This window comes from Muscardinus avellanarius (assembly GCF_963383645.1).
Source record: "Muscardinus avellanarius genome assembly, chromosome: 8".
NCBI classification, from domain to species: Eukaryota; Metazoa; Chordata; class Mammalia; order Rodentia; family Gliridae; genus Muscardinus; species Muscardinus avellanarius.
This window is the reverse complement of record NC_137794.1, coordinates 18,070,170-18,087,550: the sequence shown is the minus strand read 5'-3', so window position 1 is coordinate 18,087,550 and position 17,381 is coordinate 18,070,170. Positions and strand designations below refer to the sequence as shown.

Sequence of the window (17,381 nt, the reverse complement as noted above, 5' to 3'; positions counted from 1 at the left end):
CCTCCATTTTAGAACTTTCATGATAATAAATTTCAGAGGGTAAGGATGGAAAAAAAAGTGCTGCAAACTGTGAATTAGACAAAATGATTCTGAATTTCCTCTTTTCAGTGAAAATAGCAAACCTAATTCAGTTTCAAAACATATTCAACCCTATTCTTTAGAAAAACAATCTTCTTAATTTTGTCTAATTATATTTTTCTTTATTGGTATAGGTAGGCAAAAATACTGGTTTCTCTCTCATTTCTCTCTTTTTTTCTTTTATCTCAGCAACATTTGGTAGCTACTGCTTTAAATTATAGCCATCAAAACAGCACATATTTTAGGGTGCAATTATATCTAGATTTGGATTAAGAATAGCCTCCATGTGCTTTCTATTTCAAGTATAACTGGCATATTAAACTGTACAGCTGTCCTACAAACAAATCAGGGTTAATTATTCATTTTTACAAAAATATTCAAAACATATTTCACTTAAATGTTTATGGTCATACAATGATTAGTGAGTCAGTATAACAAAATTTGATGGTGTATAAGTCTCAGAAACATACCAAACAAGTGGGATACAGCTGCAGTTTTTCACTGGCAGTTCTAAATCCTAGCCTTTTCAGAACTGCACAATTTATCTCAGCCTACAATCTAAGATTAAAAAAAATTATTTCCACCCTCTTCTAATGCCTGACATAGATAGCTATGTCTAGATGTTCCTGGCTGAATAAGAACAATATATAAAGGTAATTAAAGCTTCAAAGAAGAAATTCTTTGACTACTGAATTTTAAATCACGCACACAAAATAGGTGAGAAATTCTTTTATCATATTTAGAATCAAAATATCCCTTAAAATATTTACATTTTACAGTAAAAAGGATAGCAAAACACAAGATCATATACAAGCTTAAGTATTCAAGTTTCTGAAAAGCCAAAAAATGAAAAGGAAAATAATGGCTGACCACAAAGCTAGAGTATATGGTAATAAATGACTCCCAAGAGTGCAGATTAAAGCAATAAACTTGAACTTCTGAGTCTCAGTCAAAAACTGCTCAACTAAACTTAGATTAGTATAATCTGATTATGAAGTCGCCTGGTTTTTTTTTGTTGCTCCTCTACAGTTTCTTTAAAAACAGTGCAATTTAAAACAAACTTACAGAGCACACATTACTCTCAAATTAGTCATTATATAAAGGACATTCACTAGAGGCAGTAAATATATTCCATAGTTAACTATATTTACCAATTAGGAAATAAAAACTAAAATTTCTAAGCCTTTATTGCATATTAATAAAACAAATCTTTGAATATACAGCAATGTAAAACTTTTAAAAATATTAAATTCCTATAGCTAGGGACAGTTGGTGTGAAGGGATGATGAACACTGGCAGGCACGGAGCACTTTGTACCCACACAGAATTTACTGTTCTGCAAACCACCAATGGTAAAGTGTAAAAGATGGTACAACCTAAGCAGGCAATCCTGTAAAGATACAACATCAACAGTTACTGAAATGTAATGGAGCAGCCTGCACATTTTACCTTTTGCTTTTAGCCCTGTCATTGTGGTCCCTATCTTTGTGGTACCTATCTCTGTCCTTTTCCCCTTCTCTATGTTTACTCTTCTCCCGTTCTTTGTCCTTTTCATGGTCTTCGCCTTTAGGTTTGTCTGGTTTCTTGTCTACATTCCTGCTATCTCTGTTTACTTTTCCATCTGCTCCTCGATCATGTGATAACCGTGCCCTCTCTTTATCTTTGTGCCCTTCCTCCCTGCTTTTCCTGTCTCTGTCCTTGTCTTGGCTTCTGTCTCTGCGTCTGTGCCGTTCAGAGTCTTGCTCCCATTCCTTTTCATGTCGCTCTCTTTTTAAATGGTGTGAATCACTATAAAATCTCTGGCGGTCCCCTTTACCTCTACTAAATGGCCTATCCAGTTGTTGGTCTTGCCTACTACTACCCCAAGGGTCACTATGACGCCTTTCTGGTCTCCGAATGTCTTTAACCTGGTAAAAATTTTGTGGGCTTATATACCTTGATGCTTGTGAAAGGGGAGCTACCATACGTTGTGGTTGGCCTGGGAGATGAACAACGGGTGGCCAGGGAACCATGGGATTTTGAGCAAAGCCAAAGGCTGGAGGGGAAAGCAGTGGAGGTGGCAAATGTGGAGGAAATCCAAACATGCTTTGGGGAGGAAAATTAGGAGGCCCTGGAAATGGAAATCCAGGTGGGGTAGACTTGAGATGCTGAAGGGTGGACTGCTGTGGCCTCATTGGCGAAAAGTTTGCACTTGTTCTGGGGCTGGTGCTTCTAGAAGTAAAATTGATGCTTTTGGAAGGAAATTCTGATGGGCATGCATTTCCAACTTCAAAATGAGATGGTGTTGCAGCTGTTCCTCTTCTAAATGGGTGCACAGTTTCAATATTTTGTGTTAAAATCTCGTCCTGTGAGGGTTTTGCCTGTTCTGTTTGGGAAGATATGTTTTCTACTGAGGGTGAGTTTTGTGCAGCCTTTGAGTTATCATTCTGCTGAACACATGAGATATTCTCCTCAGAAGACAACTTTTCCTCCACGTTGCTTTGTTCTGTTAAGTGCTCCTTATTGTGTGATTGGCCAGGTAAGGTGTGTTTTTCTCCATTTCGGCAACTATCTCCATCTTTGCCTTCTGGAGCTGTTACCTGTTGGCTCCGTCCTGCTGCTTGTCTAGGATCCCTTTTCAGATTGATAAACTGTGGGGACCTTGTTGTATTACCAAGATTTTCACTGCAACCCACATTACCATCAGTGTTTCCTTTTCCTATGTTAGATCTGCATGGAGAACTATTAGAAGTCTGATTATCTTGTAAATTATCCTCTTGATCTTGGAGCAGCTGTCTTTTTAATGTTTTCTCTTTACTCTCCACACTTTCTTCTTGTTTTGACTGAATTGATAAATTTGTTAAAAATGCTTCTGTAGAAACATCTGGTGGTTTACCTCTGAGACTAAGACTTGTTAAAGGCCCCGGAGAAATGGAAGAGGATCCTATTAATGATGTTTCTTCTACTCCTACTGAATTACCTGTAGATTCTGAAAGATCTACTTTAACTTTTACCTCCCTGGCTTCACCATCAGTTACTTCTACTTTATCTATTTTTTCTGCTTCTGGATTAGTTTGCTCATTTATAAATGGAATTTCTTTGGGAGTGCTTTGTTCTAACATTGACTGAGTCTGCTCATATACTTGACCAGTGGTACCCAAAAGGCTCTGAAGTATATCATCCACAGGAAGAGGTTTATTCGCCAATTCTAGAGTAGAAGGTTGATTTTCCCAGCCAATCAATACCCCAGGAAGGAATCTTAACGGTTTTGGTGGCTCTTGTTTGGTGACTTCCAGTAAAGGTTCAACTGCTGTCGGAAGGTCTTCCTGGAGTATTTGCTGAGGCTTATTTCTCTGTTTATGTAATACAGTTGTAAAGGAATTAAAAAAATCATTTTCTTCCTCTGGAGCTTCTTCAGTAGAAGTTTCTACTTTGCTTTTTTTCTCAGGCGGCAAGACTGTAGGTACACTTTCAGGAGCCTCTGCTATATGACTAGTGCCAGCACTAGCACTATGCTGCCGCTTCAGCTTTTGACGAATAATTAAACCTAACAATAGATTAGGTCTATGCAGCTCAAGCCCTGTACAAAATAAAAAACATCAACAGTCATTTTCAGTCATTACATAAAATGGTAAAATTCTGCACCTAATTTATTACAAGTTTCCAAGTATATGCCTAGCCCTGTCAAGCCATCCCTAGATGATTAGATCCCAAGAAAGAAAGGTCATTCTTTTTACTCTGGGTCCCACTTCCCACTTTATTTCAATCTTATTTTAATGTTAAAAGGTATACCTACCAGGTCCGTCAAAAGGCACAAGAGGATGTGGAATTTTATCTGCAGCACCCAAAGGAATAAGATACATATCTTTAACCTGCTTCATGTTGTTAGCAGCTACTCCATAGCGCTTTCTGCTACTGAAGTATGCAAACAGCAAAGCATAAGAAATTTGATCTTCTTCAGTTACTGGCATAAAGCGAACCACACAAATTTCCTATTCAAGAAAATAACAAATAGTTGTTTTAAGTACTATTTCTCAACTAGCAGTAATCCACTGAATTTTATGATTGTTAAGTTTACCAACTTAAATACAGATAAGGATACTAAGAAGAACCATTAAGATCCCTGTTGATCCACTGATGGATTTGTTTTACCTGAAAGCATTCCATAAGAAATGCAGTATCACAATGATTAATAAATTTGTTTAAACTAACACAAGTGTCAGTGGCAGAGGTGATATGGAAATCCAAGTCTTTGCTGTCTGTACTGTACTCTGATTTCCAATGTTATAAGCTCCAGAAAGTTATCTATGTTTTTGGTACACTGTGAATTTAATAGTACCTACCATCACCACCTCCAATTCCACTAAGTACTTACACAATAGTCCCCTCTTACCTGTGGGGTTATGTTCCAAGACACGCAGTGGATCTTGGAAATGCAAACAGTACTAAACCCTATATATACTCTATATTTTACCCATAGGTACATACCTAAGATAATTTATAAAATTAGCCTCAGTAAAAGATTATCAATAATAATAAAACATAATAATCAAATTGCCAGTGTTTCAAAACACTCTTGTGTTTTGAAGTCATTACTAATGAGGGTTATGTGAATACAAGTGTTGCAATGTTGTGACATTCAATCAGACAATCAAGATGGTTACTAAGTGTCTAATAGATGGGTAGCACACCAGTATGATTCCTAGGTGCACTGGACAATGGGATGACTAACATCCTGGGTGAGATGGAGCACAATGGAGGAAAATTTCATCACACTACTCAGAATGACATATAATTTAAAACTTATGAATAATTTCCAGAATTTTCCATTAATATTTTTGAACCATGGCTAACTATATGAAACTTAAACCCCAAAAAGCAAATTGCCTGAACACTCAATTCTACTGATAATCCAGTTTACAAGCCTGCATTTAGGAATAGAGAATCTAGGTGAAAAGACCTTAAATTTTATAAATCATTTGCCTTACTCAGGAACTTTCCTTCTTGTCTGTTTCTTGCATTTGTTTCAGATAGAAAAGATAGTCATCATCTGATATTAACTGAGGTAGTTAATATGTAAAATTATGTAAAATATCTAGCTTTTTTTTGGGGGGGGGTGGTACTGGAGTTCCTGGAAGCCTTTCTACCTCTGGGCTAAACTCCCACACCTATTTTATATTTTTATTTGGAAACAGAGTCTCTTAAGCCAGCACAGCTAGCTGGCTTCGAACCTGCGCTCCCAAGCGCAGGGATTACAAGCATAAACCACCATGCCTGGCAAATATCTATCATTTTAACTACATGATTTTAGATTTAAAAGTCATATATACATAGATTACACACCCCTAATCTGAAAACTGAAAATCTGAAACACCCCAAAATCTGCTCATTGAATGCCAACAGTACAGTCAAAACAGAGGCAATCATGGAGAATTTTAAAAAACAGAGCTGAAAGTGAGATTTAAGAAATTTGTGTAGTTATTTAAAAATAGTGTTATATAAAAGGCAAATATAAGTTCTATGCACTTGATATGAATATGTGAACACTGCAATAATAAAGACTGACTGCAAAAGAGCCAAGTATGGTGGCGCACGCTTGTGTAATCCCAACATTCAGGAGGCGGAGACTGGAGGATCGCAGTTCAGGGACAGCCTCAGTTACTAGTGAGGCACTTTGCAACTCAGTGAGACCCTATTTCAAAATTAAAAGGACTGCCAGGTGGGCATGGTGGCGCATACTTGTAATCCCCATGCTTGGGAGGCGGAGACAGGAGGATCGCTCTGGTTCGAAGCCAGCCTCTCTGGCTTAAGAGACCTTGTTTCCAAATAAAACTATAAAATGGGTCTGGGAGTGCAGCCTGGAGGTAGAAGGGTTTCCAGGAACCCCAGTATCTCCAAATATAAATAAGTAAGTAAGTAAATAAAATAAAAGGGATAAAAAAAAAAATAGGGCTGGGGGTGTAATTTGGAGGTAAAAATGCTCCTGGGTTCCATCCCTAGTACCGGAATAATAAAGAAAAAAAAAAAAAAAAAAAGGTTGCATGGAGAAAAAAAAGAGGCAACCTAAAAATATTGTATGAAATTACCTTTAGGTTATATATATGAGATATATATGAAACACAAATAAATTTTGTGGTTAGACATTCCCAAGATATCTCATTATTTATATGCAAATATTCCCATCCTCCTCATCCAAAATCTGAAATACTTCTGGTCTCAAACATTTCAGATAAAGGATACTCAATCTGTCAAGTGTGGTGGTGCAAGCTTTTAATCCCAGTACTTGGGAGGCTGAGACAGAGAATTGCTGGTTTGTGGCCTGCCTCTGCTACTTAGTGAGTTCCTTCTCAACTTAATATGACCCTGTTTTCAAAATAAAGAAAAGAAAAAAAAAGTACTTGGGAGACTGAGACAGGAGAATAGCAGGTTCATGGTCAGCCTCAGCTAATTAGTGAGGCCCTCCACAACTTAGTGAGACCCTGTTTCAAAATAAAGAATAAAAAATGGGGTTGGGGATGTAACTCAGAGGTAGAATGGCCCTGGATTCAATCCCCAGTACCACAAAAAATTTAAATAAATAAATAAATAAATAAATAAATAAATAAATAAATAGTAGGGCTGGGGTATGCTTGGAGGAAGAGTGCTCCTAAGTTAAATCCCCAGTACTGCCAAAAAAAGAAAAAAGAATAAAAAGTAGGACTGGTGGTATAGCTTGGAGGTAGAATGCCCCTGGGTTCAATCCCCAGTAGCACACACACACATAAACACAAAAAGATAATCTGTATTAGTAACAACTATCATAATGTTTAGATCAGTTAAAGTTGGAAGCACCAAAGTATTCGGAAGTAATATGGGTAGATTCCAGAGTGATTCCCAAAATGTCTAAAAATAATATTCTTTGTTTTTATCACCATGAAAAAATGAGAGCAAATAATTGTAGTAACTTCTCTATATTGTCCCAAAAGCATACTTGTATTTTAACTGTATCAATATAAATTCTAAAGTCTGTGAAAAAAAAAATTCCTTTCAGTTTAAGATTAATCATTTTGGATCACTCCAAAGGAAAACTACAAACTTTCTTTTTTTTCTCTCTCTCTCTCTCTCTCTTTTTTTCCCCCCAGTACTGGGGGTGGAACCCAGTGCGTTCTATCTCCAAGCTACACCCCCAGCCCTATTTTTTATTCTTTATTTTGAAACCGGGTCTCACTGAGTTGCAAAGGGCCTCACTAAGTAGTACTTGAGGCTGGCCTGAAACCCAGATCCTCCTGTTTCAGCCTCCCAAATGCTGAGATTACAGGCGTGTGCTAACACACCTGGCTAACAAACTTTCATGAAAAAAAGGCAACAAATAATATTTATTTACTCAAGATTTATTTATTGAATGCATGTTAATATGCTAGGGATGATCAGATCCTTTGGAGGAAAAAACAATTCTCCCACTGATTAAATTATTTCTGGGTAGTACTCTTCTGTGAGTTTAGAAAATGTTATGATATATAAATAAAAGGGAAAAAAATAAGATCATGACAGATCATGATAGAGGCTAATAATTATATTCCAAAACTAATCTCCTTTTCACTTACAGCTAGTAAGACTTTAACTTTTAGCTGAGCACATGATCATTCAAAAAAATATTATTATTTCCAGCTTCTCTTGACACTACATGTGTGGCCATATAACTAAATTCTGGCTAATGGAATTAAGGAAAATAAAGTGATGACTATCACTCTGGGTTCTACCCAGACAGGCAGTTCTCATTTGGTGATGAGGAGTCAGTTCTGACCATGTTGGACTAGTAATAGTAACACTCCTAAAAATAATAAAATCATGAGAAAAAAACAAAAAACAAAGCCACTTAGCCATCCTGAACAACTGACCAGCCAACCTAAGAGAAAAATAAACTTTTGCATTGTTTGAGCCACTGTGACTTTTCATTTCTTTACTGCAAATGCTTAGCTATGACCTAATTAAAACAAATGTCTATAACTGAAGCAAGGCAGATTTCCAGATATCAATACTTTTTCTAAAGCATTTTTCCTTTTTTTTTTTTGTTTTTTGTTTTTTTGGTAATGTAGGCTGAACCCAGGGACATTTTATACCTCTGGAACTATAGTACTTATGAGACAGGGTCTCACTAAGTTAATTAGACTGGCCTGGAACCTGCGACCCTACTGTCTCAACCTTCCAAGCACAGGAATTGTAGGCATGTGCCACCATACCCATCTTATTCTAAAACATTTCTTCTAAATAGTTGACAGAAGCAACAGAGAAAGCATACTACAAAAGCAGAAATTTTAAAAGGGATAAACTTAAAAGCTGTTTGAGCCTTAGCGAAATGGCTTTAATTTTTATTCTTTTTTCGGTACTAGGATGGAACCCAAGTGGCATTGCTTCTCCAAGCTAAACTCTCAGAATTTTTTATTCTTTATTTGAAACAGGGTCTCACTGTGTTGCATAGGGCCTAAGTAGGTGAGGCTGTCCGCGAACCGCAATCCTCCAGTCTCAGCTTCACAAATGTTGGGATTACAAGCATGTGCCACCACACCTGGCTAAATGGCTTTAATTGTAAAGAGATATGTTACCTACATTTAAAATTTGTATTGGTTCCCTTTCCCAAGAGATTGTACATCCTTACATAAGAACTCTGAGTAGTTTATTTTGCGAACATTTTCTCATGCTAATATTAAAAAATTGTTTTCCTCACCTTAGTTCCTGATGCTTTTATTTTTTCCACATAATCCCAAACTGTCTGAGGTGATATCCTGCCACCTACTTGAATACTATCTGGTAGATCCTGTGATTTAAAAAAAAAAATGAAAGCAATCAATATACACAGAATATATTTATTAAAACATTCGTAATTCACACAATTTAAACTTAAGACCAATTTGACATGGTAATAAAAACAAATAAAGCTCAGGGTATAGCTCAGTGGCAGAACATGTTTTTAGCTGGATTTCATTCCTAGCACTTTCTCCATACATATACATAAAAGTAAATAAAATGTATCAAAAAACAATATAATACAGTGACAGCAATTAGGCTTTATCTCAAATGCCATTCTAAATGGATGATGCCTAAAATGCAGCTAAGTAAGAGTCTTAGATCATGACAGGACAGACAGGCACAAGAACTGAAAGCAATGACAAGTATACCACATTAACAATCCAGGAAGACCATAACACATTTCAAAATATTTACAGGAGGCCCTCCCCCAGGTTTTTTGGTTTTGGTGGAAGAAGGCAGGGGTATTCCTTAATGATTGACAGCTGAACTTTGGAGGTTATCCAATTTAATTACAGAGTATATTTTTGCAGAGGAGAGTAACATAATAATAAAACCATTTCTTAAAAATTACAATCTTCCCAAAAACATATAACTATACTTAAATCAATAAAGAAAATGTAAAACATTATATGTGGTACTAGGTATTGAACCCAGTAGGATTCTACCTCCAACCTATATCCCCAGCCCAATTTTTTAATTCTTTATTTTGTTTTTCTTTTTTAATTTTTTATTGGTGTACTGTATTCATACATCATAGTGGGATACAAAAAAACTTTTGTAGACATACATGCACACATCGCCCAATCAGCCCCAACCCGATCCCCACGCCATTCTCTCCCCATCCCTCCTTCCCATGCTTGGCTTAGTTGTTGACATCTAGTATTATAGCAATTTATCCAAAATTAAAAATGATAATCTCACATAACAGTTTCATTTGTCTGATACCAAGCTTTTGATAACTTAAAGATAACATTTCAATATTTCTTTTTGCTTTCTTTCTTACCAGAGAATATTTTTTTCACTCTTTTTTTTAGGTGAAACTATCATATATTTATATATTTATTTTTCAGAAAAAAAATCTATCCTAATATGGAATATGGACTCTACATACCCAAAACGATCTCGAAAAAGAACAAAGCTAGAAGATGTATATTTTCTGATTTCAAACTATATAAAGCTACAATAATTGAAACAGTGTAGTACTGTTATAAAGGCAGATATACAAACCACTGGAGTTAAATAAAAGCCTAGAGCTAAATTCTTCCATATATTGTCAAGTTGTTTTTGACAAGGTTTCCACGAACATTTGGTGGAGGAAATAATAATCTTAACTAAATATTGTTGAAAAATAATTACATGAAAAAGAATGAAATTGGACCCTTAACTAATCCTATATACAAATATTAACTCAAAATAGATAAAAGACCTAAATATAAATCTTAAGACTATAAACTTTTAGGAGAAAATCTGGGTCATAAAACCTCACAACACTGAAATTGGCAGTGATTTCTTGGATATGATTTCAATGGCACAGGCAACAAAAGGGTATACAAACTCCCTAAAAAATAAAAAAAAAATCGTATATCCAAAGACAATGTAAACAGAGTTAAAAGTTACTGATAGAATGGGATAAAAATATTTCCAAATGCTATATCTGAAGGTATATGAATATTCCAGCTAGAAATCCTAAAAATAGCAACAATAAAAGCAAACAATACAATTTAGAGATAGGTAAAAGACTAACATAAATAATGAATCTCCACAGATAACCAATCTTAGTTGTCTGTTGGATGGAAAATCTTATTTCTCTGGTTCTGGTGTGTATTACCTATTTCTTCTTTGTAGTTAATCTCTTTGAGTATTTTCTCTAGCGCTGGTTTTGAAGACATAAATTCCTTCAGTTTCTGTTTGACGTGGAAGCTTCTTATTTCTCCATCTAATTTGATAGAAAGTTTTTCTGGGTAGGAAATGTTTGGCTGGAAGTTGTTTTCTTTCAGAGTTTGGAATATGTTACTCCAAGTCCTTCTGGCTCTCATGACTTGGTTTGGGAAGTCTGGAGTGATTCTAATTGGTTTGCCTCTGAATGTCACTTGGCCCTTTGTTTTTGTTGCCTTTAAGATTCTCTGCTTGGCTTCCACATTGGTCATTTTGACAATTATGTGGCATGGGGATCCTCTTCTCTGATCCTGTCTAAAGGGAGTTCTGTAAGTTTCCTGGACCTGTGTATCGACCTCTTGCTCTATATTTGGAAAATTTTCTGCTATTACTTCCTTGAAGAGATTGTTGATCCCTTTGGTGTTACCTTCTTTTCCCTCCTCTATTCCAATTATTCTTAGGTTAGCTCTCTTAAAATGGGCCCATATTTCTTCAATGTCAGATTCCTGCTGTCCGATATTTTTTTCTAGATTAGAAACTATGCGTTCATTTTTGGATTGATTATCTTCTAAGAGCGAGTTTCTATTCTCCATATGGTTTAATCGGTTGGTTGTACTTTGAATTGAGGCCTTTACTTCATTAATTGCATCCTTTATCTCTTTTTGGCTCTCTCTGAATTCTTTTCGAAACACCTCTATTATTTCTACAGTTACTTTCCTGATTTGATCTTCTAGAAATCTCTGATTTTCTGTTTTATCGGGTTCTGATGTTGTGGGGTTGTGGGCATTCATTGTTCCATTGTTATTCCTCTTTCCCATGATTTCGGAAGTTTGTGCCTTCTCTTGGTTCTTCCCTGGGTCACTACGACTTCACTTAAGGTGCTCTGGATCTCGAGTCTGTGGTATCTCAGACCCCACTACTCCTTTACTGGGTTGTATCACAGAGTCTCAGACCCAGGGAGTCGATAGAGGCTGCTTTAGTCTATGGGGGGTGCCAGGATGGGCGTTCTCCTATGGTGTAATATCTCTACCACCGCCACTCCCCCTCTGGGTCAAGGTCCTGGGAGTGAAGTACTGGGATTTCTCCCCTGGGGCCCGCAATTTGACTCGTTGTTGAGTGCGCTGATGGAGCTGTAGTAGACTCGGTGAATTTGCTGCTGCTGCTGCCGGTGGCAATATGGCACCGCTGTCACACCCTCGGCCGTGAGGCTGGCGTATTTCTTCTCTGTTTTTGAGCTCCACTCTGAGTCCCTGCAGCGTGTGCTGAGCTCAGTCACTGGGAGCTTTAGATACTCCCTGCGCTGAAAAATCTGCCGAATCCTGCCCGGCTGTTCTGCAGCAGCTCACCTCAGCTCGCTGTCCACCGCTTCTCTCTGGAGCATGGTAGGCTATTGAGTGCGTTGGTCTGTAGCCATAGCTGTCCGGTGAACTCGCCGCTGCCGCTGGCAGTAAGGTGCTGCTGCCGCATCCTCGGGTGTGAGGCCGGCGTATCTCCTCTGTGGCTCTGAGCTCCGTTCTGATTCCCCCTCCTCTCTGGAGCCTGGTGATTTTTTTGTTTCTCTGGTGATGGTGTTTTCTGGCTATGAAAGGCGCTGATTTTGTGGTAATGGAGATTGGTTGTTAGCGGGGCTCTTAAGCCTTGCTTTTCTCGGTCGCCATCTTCCCGGAAGTCCTTAATTCTTTATTTTGAAATAGGGTCTCACTAATTTGCAGAAAGCCTCGCTAAGTAGCAAAGGCTATCCACAAATCCACAATCTTCCTGTCTCAGCCTCCCAAGTACTGAGATTACAGGTGTGTACCATCATGACTGGCTAAGAATATTTAAATTTTACTCATTATAGTACTAAATTTTTTTTCTATAAAGACTGAGAAAAGGGCATTGTGGCAAATCCCTATTAATCACACTTTTTGGGAGGGTGAGACAGGAGTATCGCAGGTTTGAGGGGAGCCAACAAGTTATCAAGACACTAGCAAGACCTTGTTTCAAAGCAAAAATTAAAACAGCTCAGAGGTATAATGACCCTGAGCTCAATAATCAGTAAAACACACACACACACACACACACACACACACACACACACACACACACACGCGCGCGCGCCTGAGAAAAAAATAACTGATATTAAATTCAATTAAGTTTATTTAAATCATTAATTCTTTAAATATTTTACTTGGGATTTTAGTTCCAATCAAACTAAAAAAACCAAAAGCAGAGGTGGAGCAACCACAAAGACACTGTGACTCAGGAAAAAAAAATTACAATTTTGTTTAAAAGCAAAAGGGTTTCATAATTTAGGATCTGATTCTACATTTAAATTATCTTCACCATGATCTATCAAAGACTAATTTTCTAAATAGATTCTTTTTAAAGAGAATATAATAATTTATCTATTTAATTTTTCTTCTATAAAATTCATCTTTCTAAAATATTTTTATCAAGCAAACTGTAAGGTTAAAAATTACATTAATCAAAAACACAACTGCTAAACAAATGGATCAACATCAGAAAAGCAACATTAGATTAAACTGATTTCAAACTAATCAAAAGAAAAGTTTATGTGGCCTACAAAGAACAGGCATGTGATTTATTAGGCTTTTTGAAATAACAAAGTTTAAAAAAAAAAACTTCGTGATTTTAGTCAGCAGATTGAGAATTTGAAATAATATAAAGTTTAAAAACTTTGAGTTTTTAGCCAGCAGACAGAGAATGAATGAAAAAGGTTAATATTAGATATAAATACAACAACAAAATATAATCTCTACATAAATACAGTACATGTGTACTGATTTGATTTCCTTTTTCACACAAAACACGTTTTGTTCAAAATAGTTGAAAAAATATCATACTTTGTCACCAATCACCATATTATGATGCTACTGCTGCTTATTTTCCACAATCATTATATAATCGTTTCTTCCTGCTCCCTCAGGTATAAAACCAGCAACTATGAACAATTTTTCCTGCCTCGCTAATACTTAAAACCATAAGTATGTCAACCTTTTATGTAAGTCTATATTTAAAGATGAACTTGATATTCGTGCTTATTGACTTTTTTTTTTTTTTTTGGTGGTACTGGGGGTGTAACCCTTCTACCTCCGGGCTACACTCCCAGACCCATTTTTTATATTTTATTTGGAAACAGGGTCTCTTAAGCCAGAGAAATTGGCTTCGAACCTGCGCGATCCTCCTGTCTCCGCCTCCCAACCGCAGGGATTACAAGCTTGCGCCACCACGCCCGGCTCATGCTCATTGACTTTTAATTCTCTGACATAATAAGGTATAATTTGGAAAGAGTAGAGGACATATGGGTTTAAAAATTTTAGAGTAGTTCTCTACAATTCTATAAATCCATTTGGAAATTTATAATTCCATTAATTGGACTGCTTAAGGATCATTATTATTAATTTGTACTGGGGATTGAATCCAGAGGTTTTTTTTTTACACCTCCAAGCTCTATTTTTTATTTTGAAACAGGGTCTCACTAAATTGCTGAGGGCCTTGCTAAGTAGATGCCTTGAACCTGCAATCCTCCCATCTCAAGCTCTCAAATACTGAAATTATAGGCATGGATCACCATGTCCAACCTAGGAATATTCTACCTCCAATCTACATATCAAACCCTATTTATTTATTTACTTGGTTTTTTTTTGTGGTATTGGGAATGAAATCCAGGAGCTTTTCACCTATGAGCAATATATATACCCTCAGTCATATTTTATTATTTTATTTTGAAATAGGGTCTAAGTTCCTGAGAAGCTTGCTAAGTTGATGAGATTGGCTTCGAACCTTCAATCCTCCTGTCTCAACTTCCCAACAGCCAATACGCCACCAAACCCAGCCCAAGATCTTTTTTTTCTTTTTTTTAACAGTAAAAGGAATGTCAGGGGCATTCTACCTCCGAGCTACACCCCCAGCCCTATTTCTTTATTTTGAAATGGGGTCTGAGTTGCAAAGGGCCTCAATAAGTAGCTGACGTTGCCTATGAACTGCAATTTCTGTCTCAGCCTCCCAAATGCTGGGATTATAAGCAAGCACCACTACAGCTGGCCCAAGATCATTATTAATAGTTTTTATTAATAACAGTATGCTGTTTCCCTGTTTACTGCTTTCAGAAACACACATGTTATTCTGGGCAAAGAAAGAGAATAAAGTTCACAGTACCTCTGTCAAGTATTCAGGAGAGCCAGAAACTGGGTAGGCTTTAGTAACAAATTTTGCTACCGAAGGCATGTTGATAAAACCTTTCCAGATGAAGTTCAACCGAGCCAAGAAGGTAGACTCAACTTCAACAGTTCCAGGCATCTCTGGACTAGAAAATGATATTTAAAAGTTAACAGTCTAAAGATTCATGATTAAATTTATTTTCTAATTAGTCATCAGTTATTGCCAATTTTAGCATGTCAAGAAGGTCAAAATACATAAAGACGATCAAAGCATGTTTACATTTTCATTTTACATTCACATTTACATAGTCATTTGTTTTAGCTGGCGTAGATAGACTAGGTCCAGTGAAGTACGAGAAATTTTTAGTAACCCCATCCCTTGCTTCTTGTGACTGGCATAACTGAAGAGTCACCACCACCACCACCTCCCCCATATCTCTCACTCTAACAACTAAAAATAAATTAACTTTCAGATGGGCATGGTGGCACATGCTTGTAATTCCAGTACTTGGGATCACACACCCTCAGCAACTTAGTGAGACTGTTTCAAAATTAAATAAAAAAATAAAGTAACATAGGCTGGGGTATAGCTCAGAGTTAGAAAGCTCCTTGGTTCACAATCCCAGTACTTAAATGAGTAAGTAAGTTAATTAATTATAATAACTTTCAGAGTTTAGTGTACAGGAAGGTACAGTTACTATCTCAAAAGAAAGGTTCCTAAGAAATACAGTACTTGTCTGTTTCTGAAGACCCCCAAGTATAATACAACAAAATCTATAATGATTATTTTAGAAATTATAACTGAGAGAAAACTACCGTGGAGCAGGAGAGAATGTTGATTTTGGAGACTCGTGTTTCTCCTCTTCAAAGAATTCAGAAGCCAGAATGCTTGAAGTTGAAGACAATGCATCCGCTATACTTTCTGCTTCATTGTCTGAATGCTTCCGAGCTACTCCAACAACAACTTTCACTTTTTTGGGAGAAAGATCATCTATAGGTGGTGCCATTCGACCTGAAACCAGAAGACACCAAAAAGAAACCGTTACTGCTAACTGCCATTTCATAACTTGAGCCATTCTTAGTTCCTAAAGTTATGTTCTTTCCCTAATAAATCTTCTGGAATAATATCTAACCATTATTATTTCTCCCAAGTTACATTATACCTAATTTAAGAATCAACAGGAAATTTACCAGTGTTATTCCCACTGCCAGCCCTCTTTCAAACAAAAACCTAAACTAATCTGAAATGTAACTCACAACACATTGTTCAGAGTTACATTATACTATACTTTTATTTTTTTAAAGGTACTGGGGATGGAACCCAGGAGCATTCTACCTCTGAGCTACACCCCTAGCCCTATATATATTTTTTATTCTTTATTTTGAAACAGAGCTCAATGAGTTGCAAAGGGCCTCACTAGTAGCTGAGGGCTGCCCACGAACCACGATCCTCCGGTTTTAGACTCCTGAATGTGCTGGTATTACAAGTGTACGCCACCACGCCTGGCTTTATACTGTACTTCATTTCCCCTTCAAAGCATTTTACAAAAAACCTCATAAATCTAAAACATATTGAGCCGGGTGTGGTGGTGCACACTTGTAATCCCAGTACTTGGGAGGCCGAGACAAAAGGATCGCAAATGTTTGAAGCCAGCCTCAGCTTCTTAGTGAGACTCTCAGCAACTTAGTGAGATGCTGTTTCAAAATAAAATATAAGATGGGACTTCTGGGAAGATGGCGACGGAGCAAAACGGGGCTTACGAGCCCTTCTAACAACCAAACTCTATTACCACAGAATCGGCGCCTTTCATAGCCAGAGAACACCACCAGCAGAGAAACAAAAGATGTAATTTTAAGGGACAGAGAAAAGAGGGCTGGAAAAACGAGACACCAGAAACCAGACCGCAGTGCTGCAGCCGGAGCCACGGCATGAAGCAGCGGGCGCCATTTTGCCTTGCAGCACCAGACTCCAGAGAGGAAGGGAACTCATAACAGAGCGCAGAAACCAGAGAGGAGATACGCCGGCCTCACGCCCGAGAACGCGGCAGCAGCGCCTTACTGCTGGCGGCAGCAGCGAGTTCACCAGACGGCAGCAGACCAACGCACTCAACAGCCTACCAAACTCCAGAGAGGAGCGGCGGACAGCGAGCCGAGGTGAGCCACTGTGGAACAGCCGGGCGGGATTCGGCAGATTTTTCCACGCAGGGAACAGCTAAAACTCCCAGGGGCTGGGCTCAGCGCACACTGCAAAGACTCAGAGTGGAGTTCCAAAACAGAGAAGAAATACACCAGCCTCACGGCCGAGAGCTTGACAGCGGCGCCATATTGCTACTGGCGGCAGCAGCAGCGAATTCACCGAGTCCATGACAGCTCCATCTGCGCACTCAACAGTGAGTCAAATTGCGGCCCCTAGAGGAGAAATCCCAGTACTGTACTCCCAGGGACTTGACCCAGTGGGGGAGTGGTGGTGGCAGAGATATTACACCATAGGAGAACGCC

The 17,381-nt window shown here is 37.8% G+C and overlaps 1 protein-coding gene across 3 annotated transcripts in view; it reads right to left on the bottom strand.

Annotated features, from left to right (window-relative positions):
• Positions 1-1,523: 1,523 nt before the first annotated feature.
• Positions 1,524-17,381, bottom strand: part of PHF3 (PHD finger protein 3) — a gene marked incomplete at both ends in the record, with an annotated part of 93,687 nt that continues 77,829 nt past the window's right edge. For all 3 annotated transcript variants that reach the window (XM_080699735.1, XM_080699733.1, XM_080699734.1), the window contains 5 exons: positions 1,524-3,637; positions 3,854-4,049; positions 8,762-8,851; positions 14,881-15,028; positions 15,699-15,894. In XM_080699735.1, coding sequence (XP_080555861.1) covers positions 1,524-3,637; positions 3,854-4,049; positions 8,762-8,851; positions 14,881-15,028; positions 15,699-15,894 — 2,744 coding nt within the window. The remainder of the gene's footprint in view (positions 3,638-3,853; positions 4,050-8,761; positions 8,852-14,880; positions 15,029-15,698; positions 15,895-17,381) is intronic.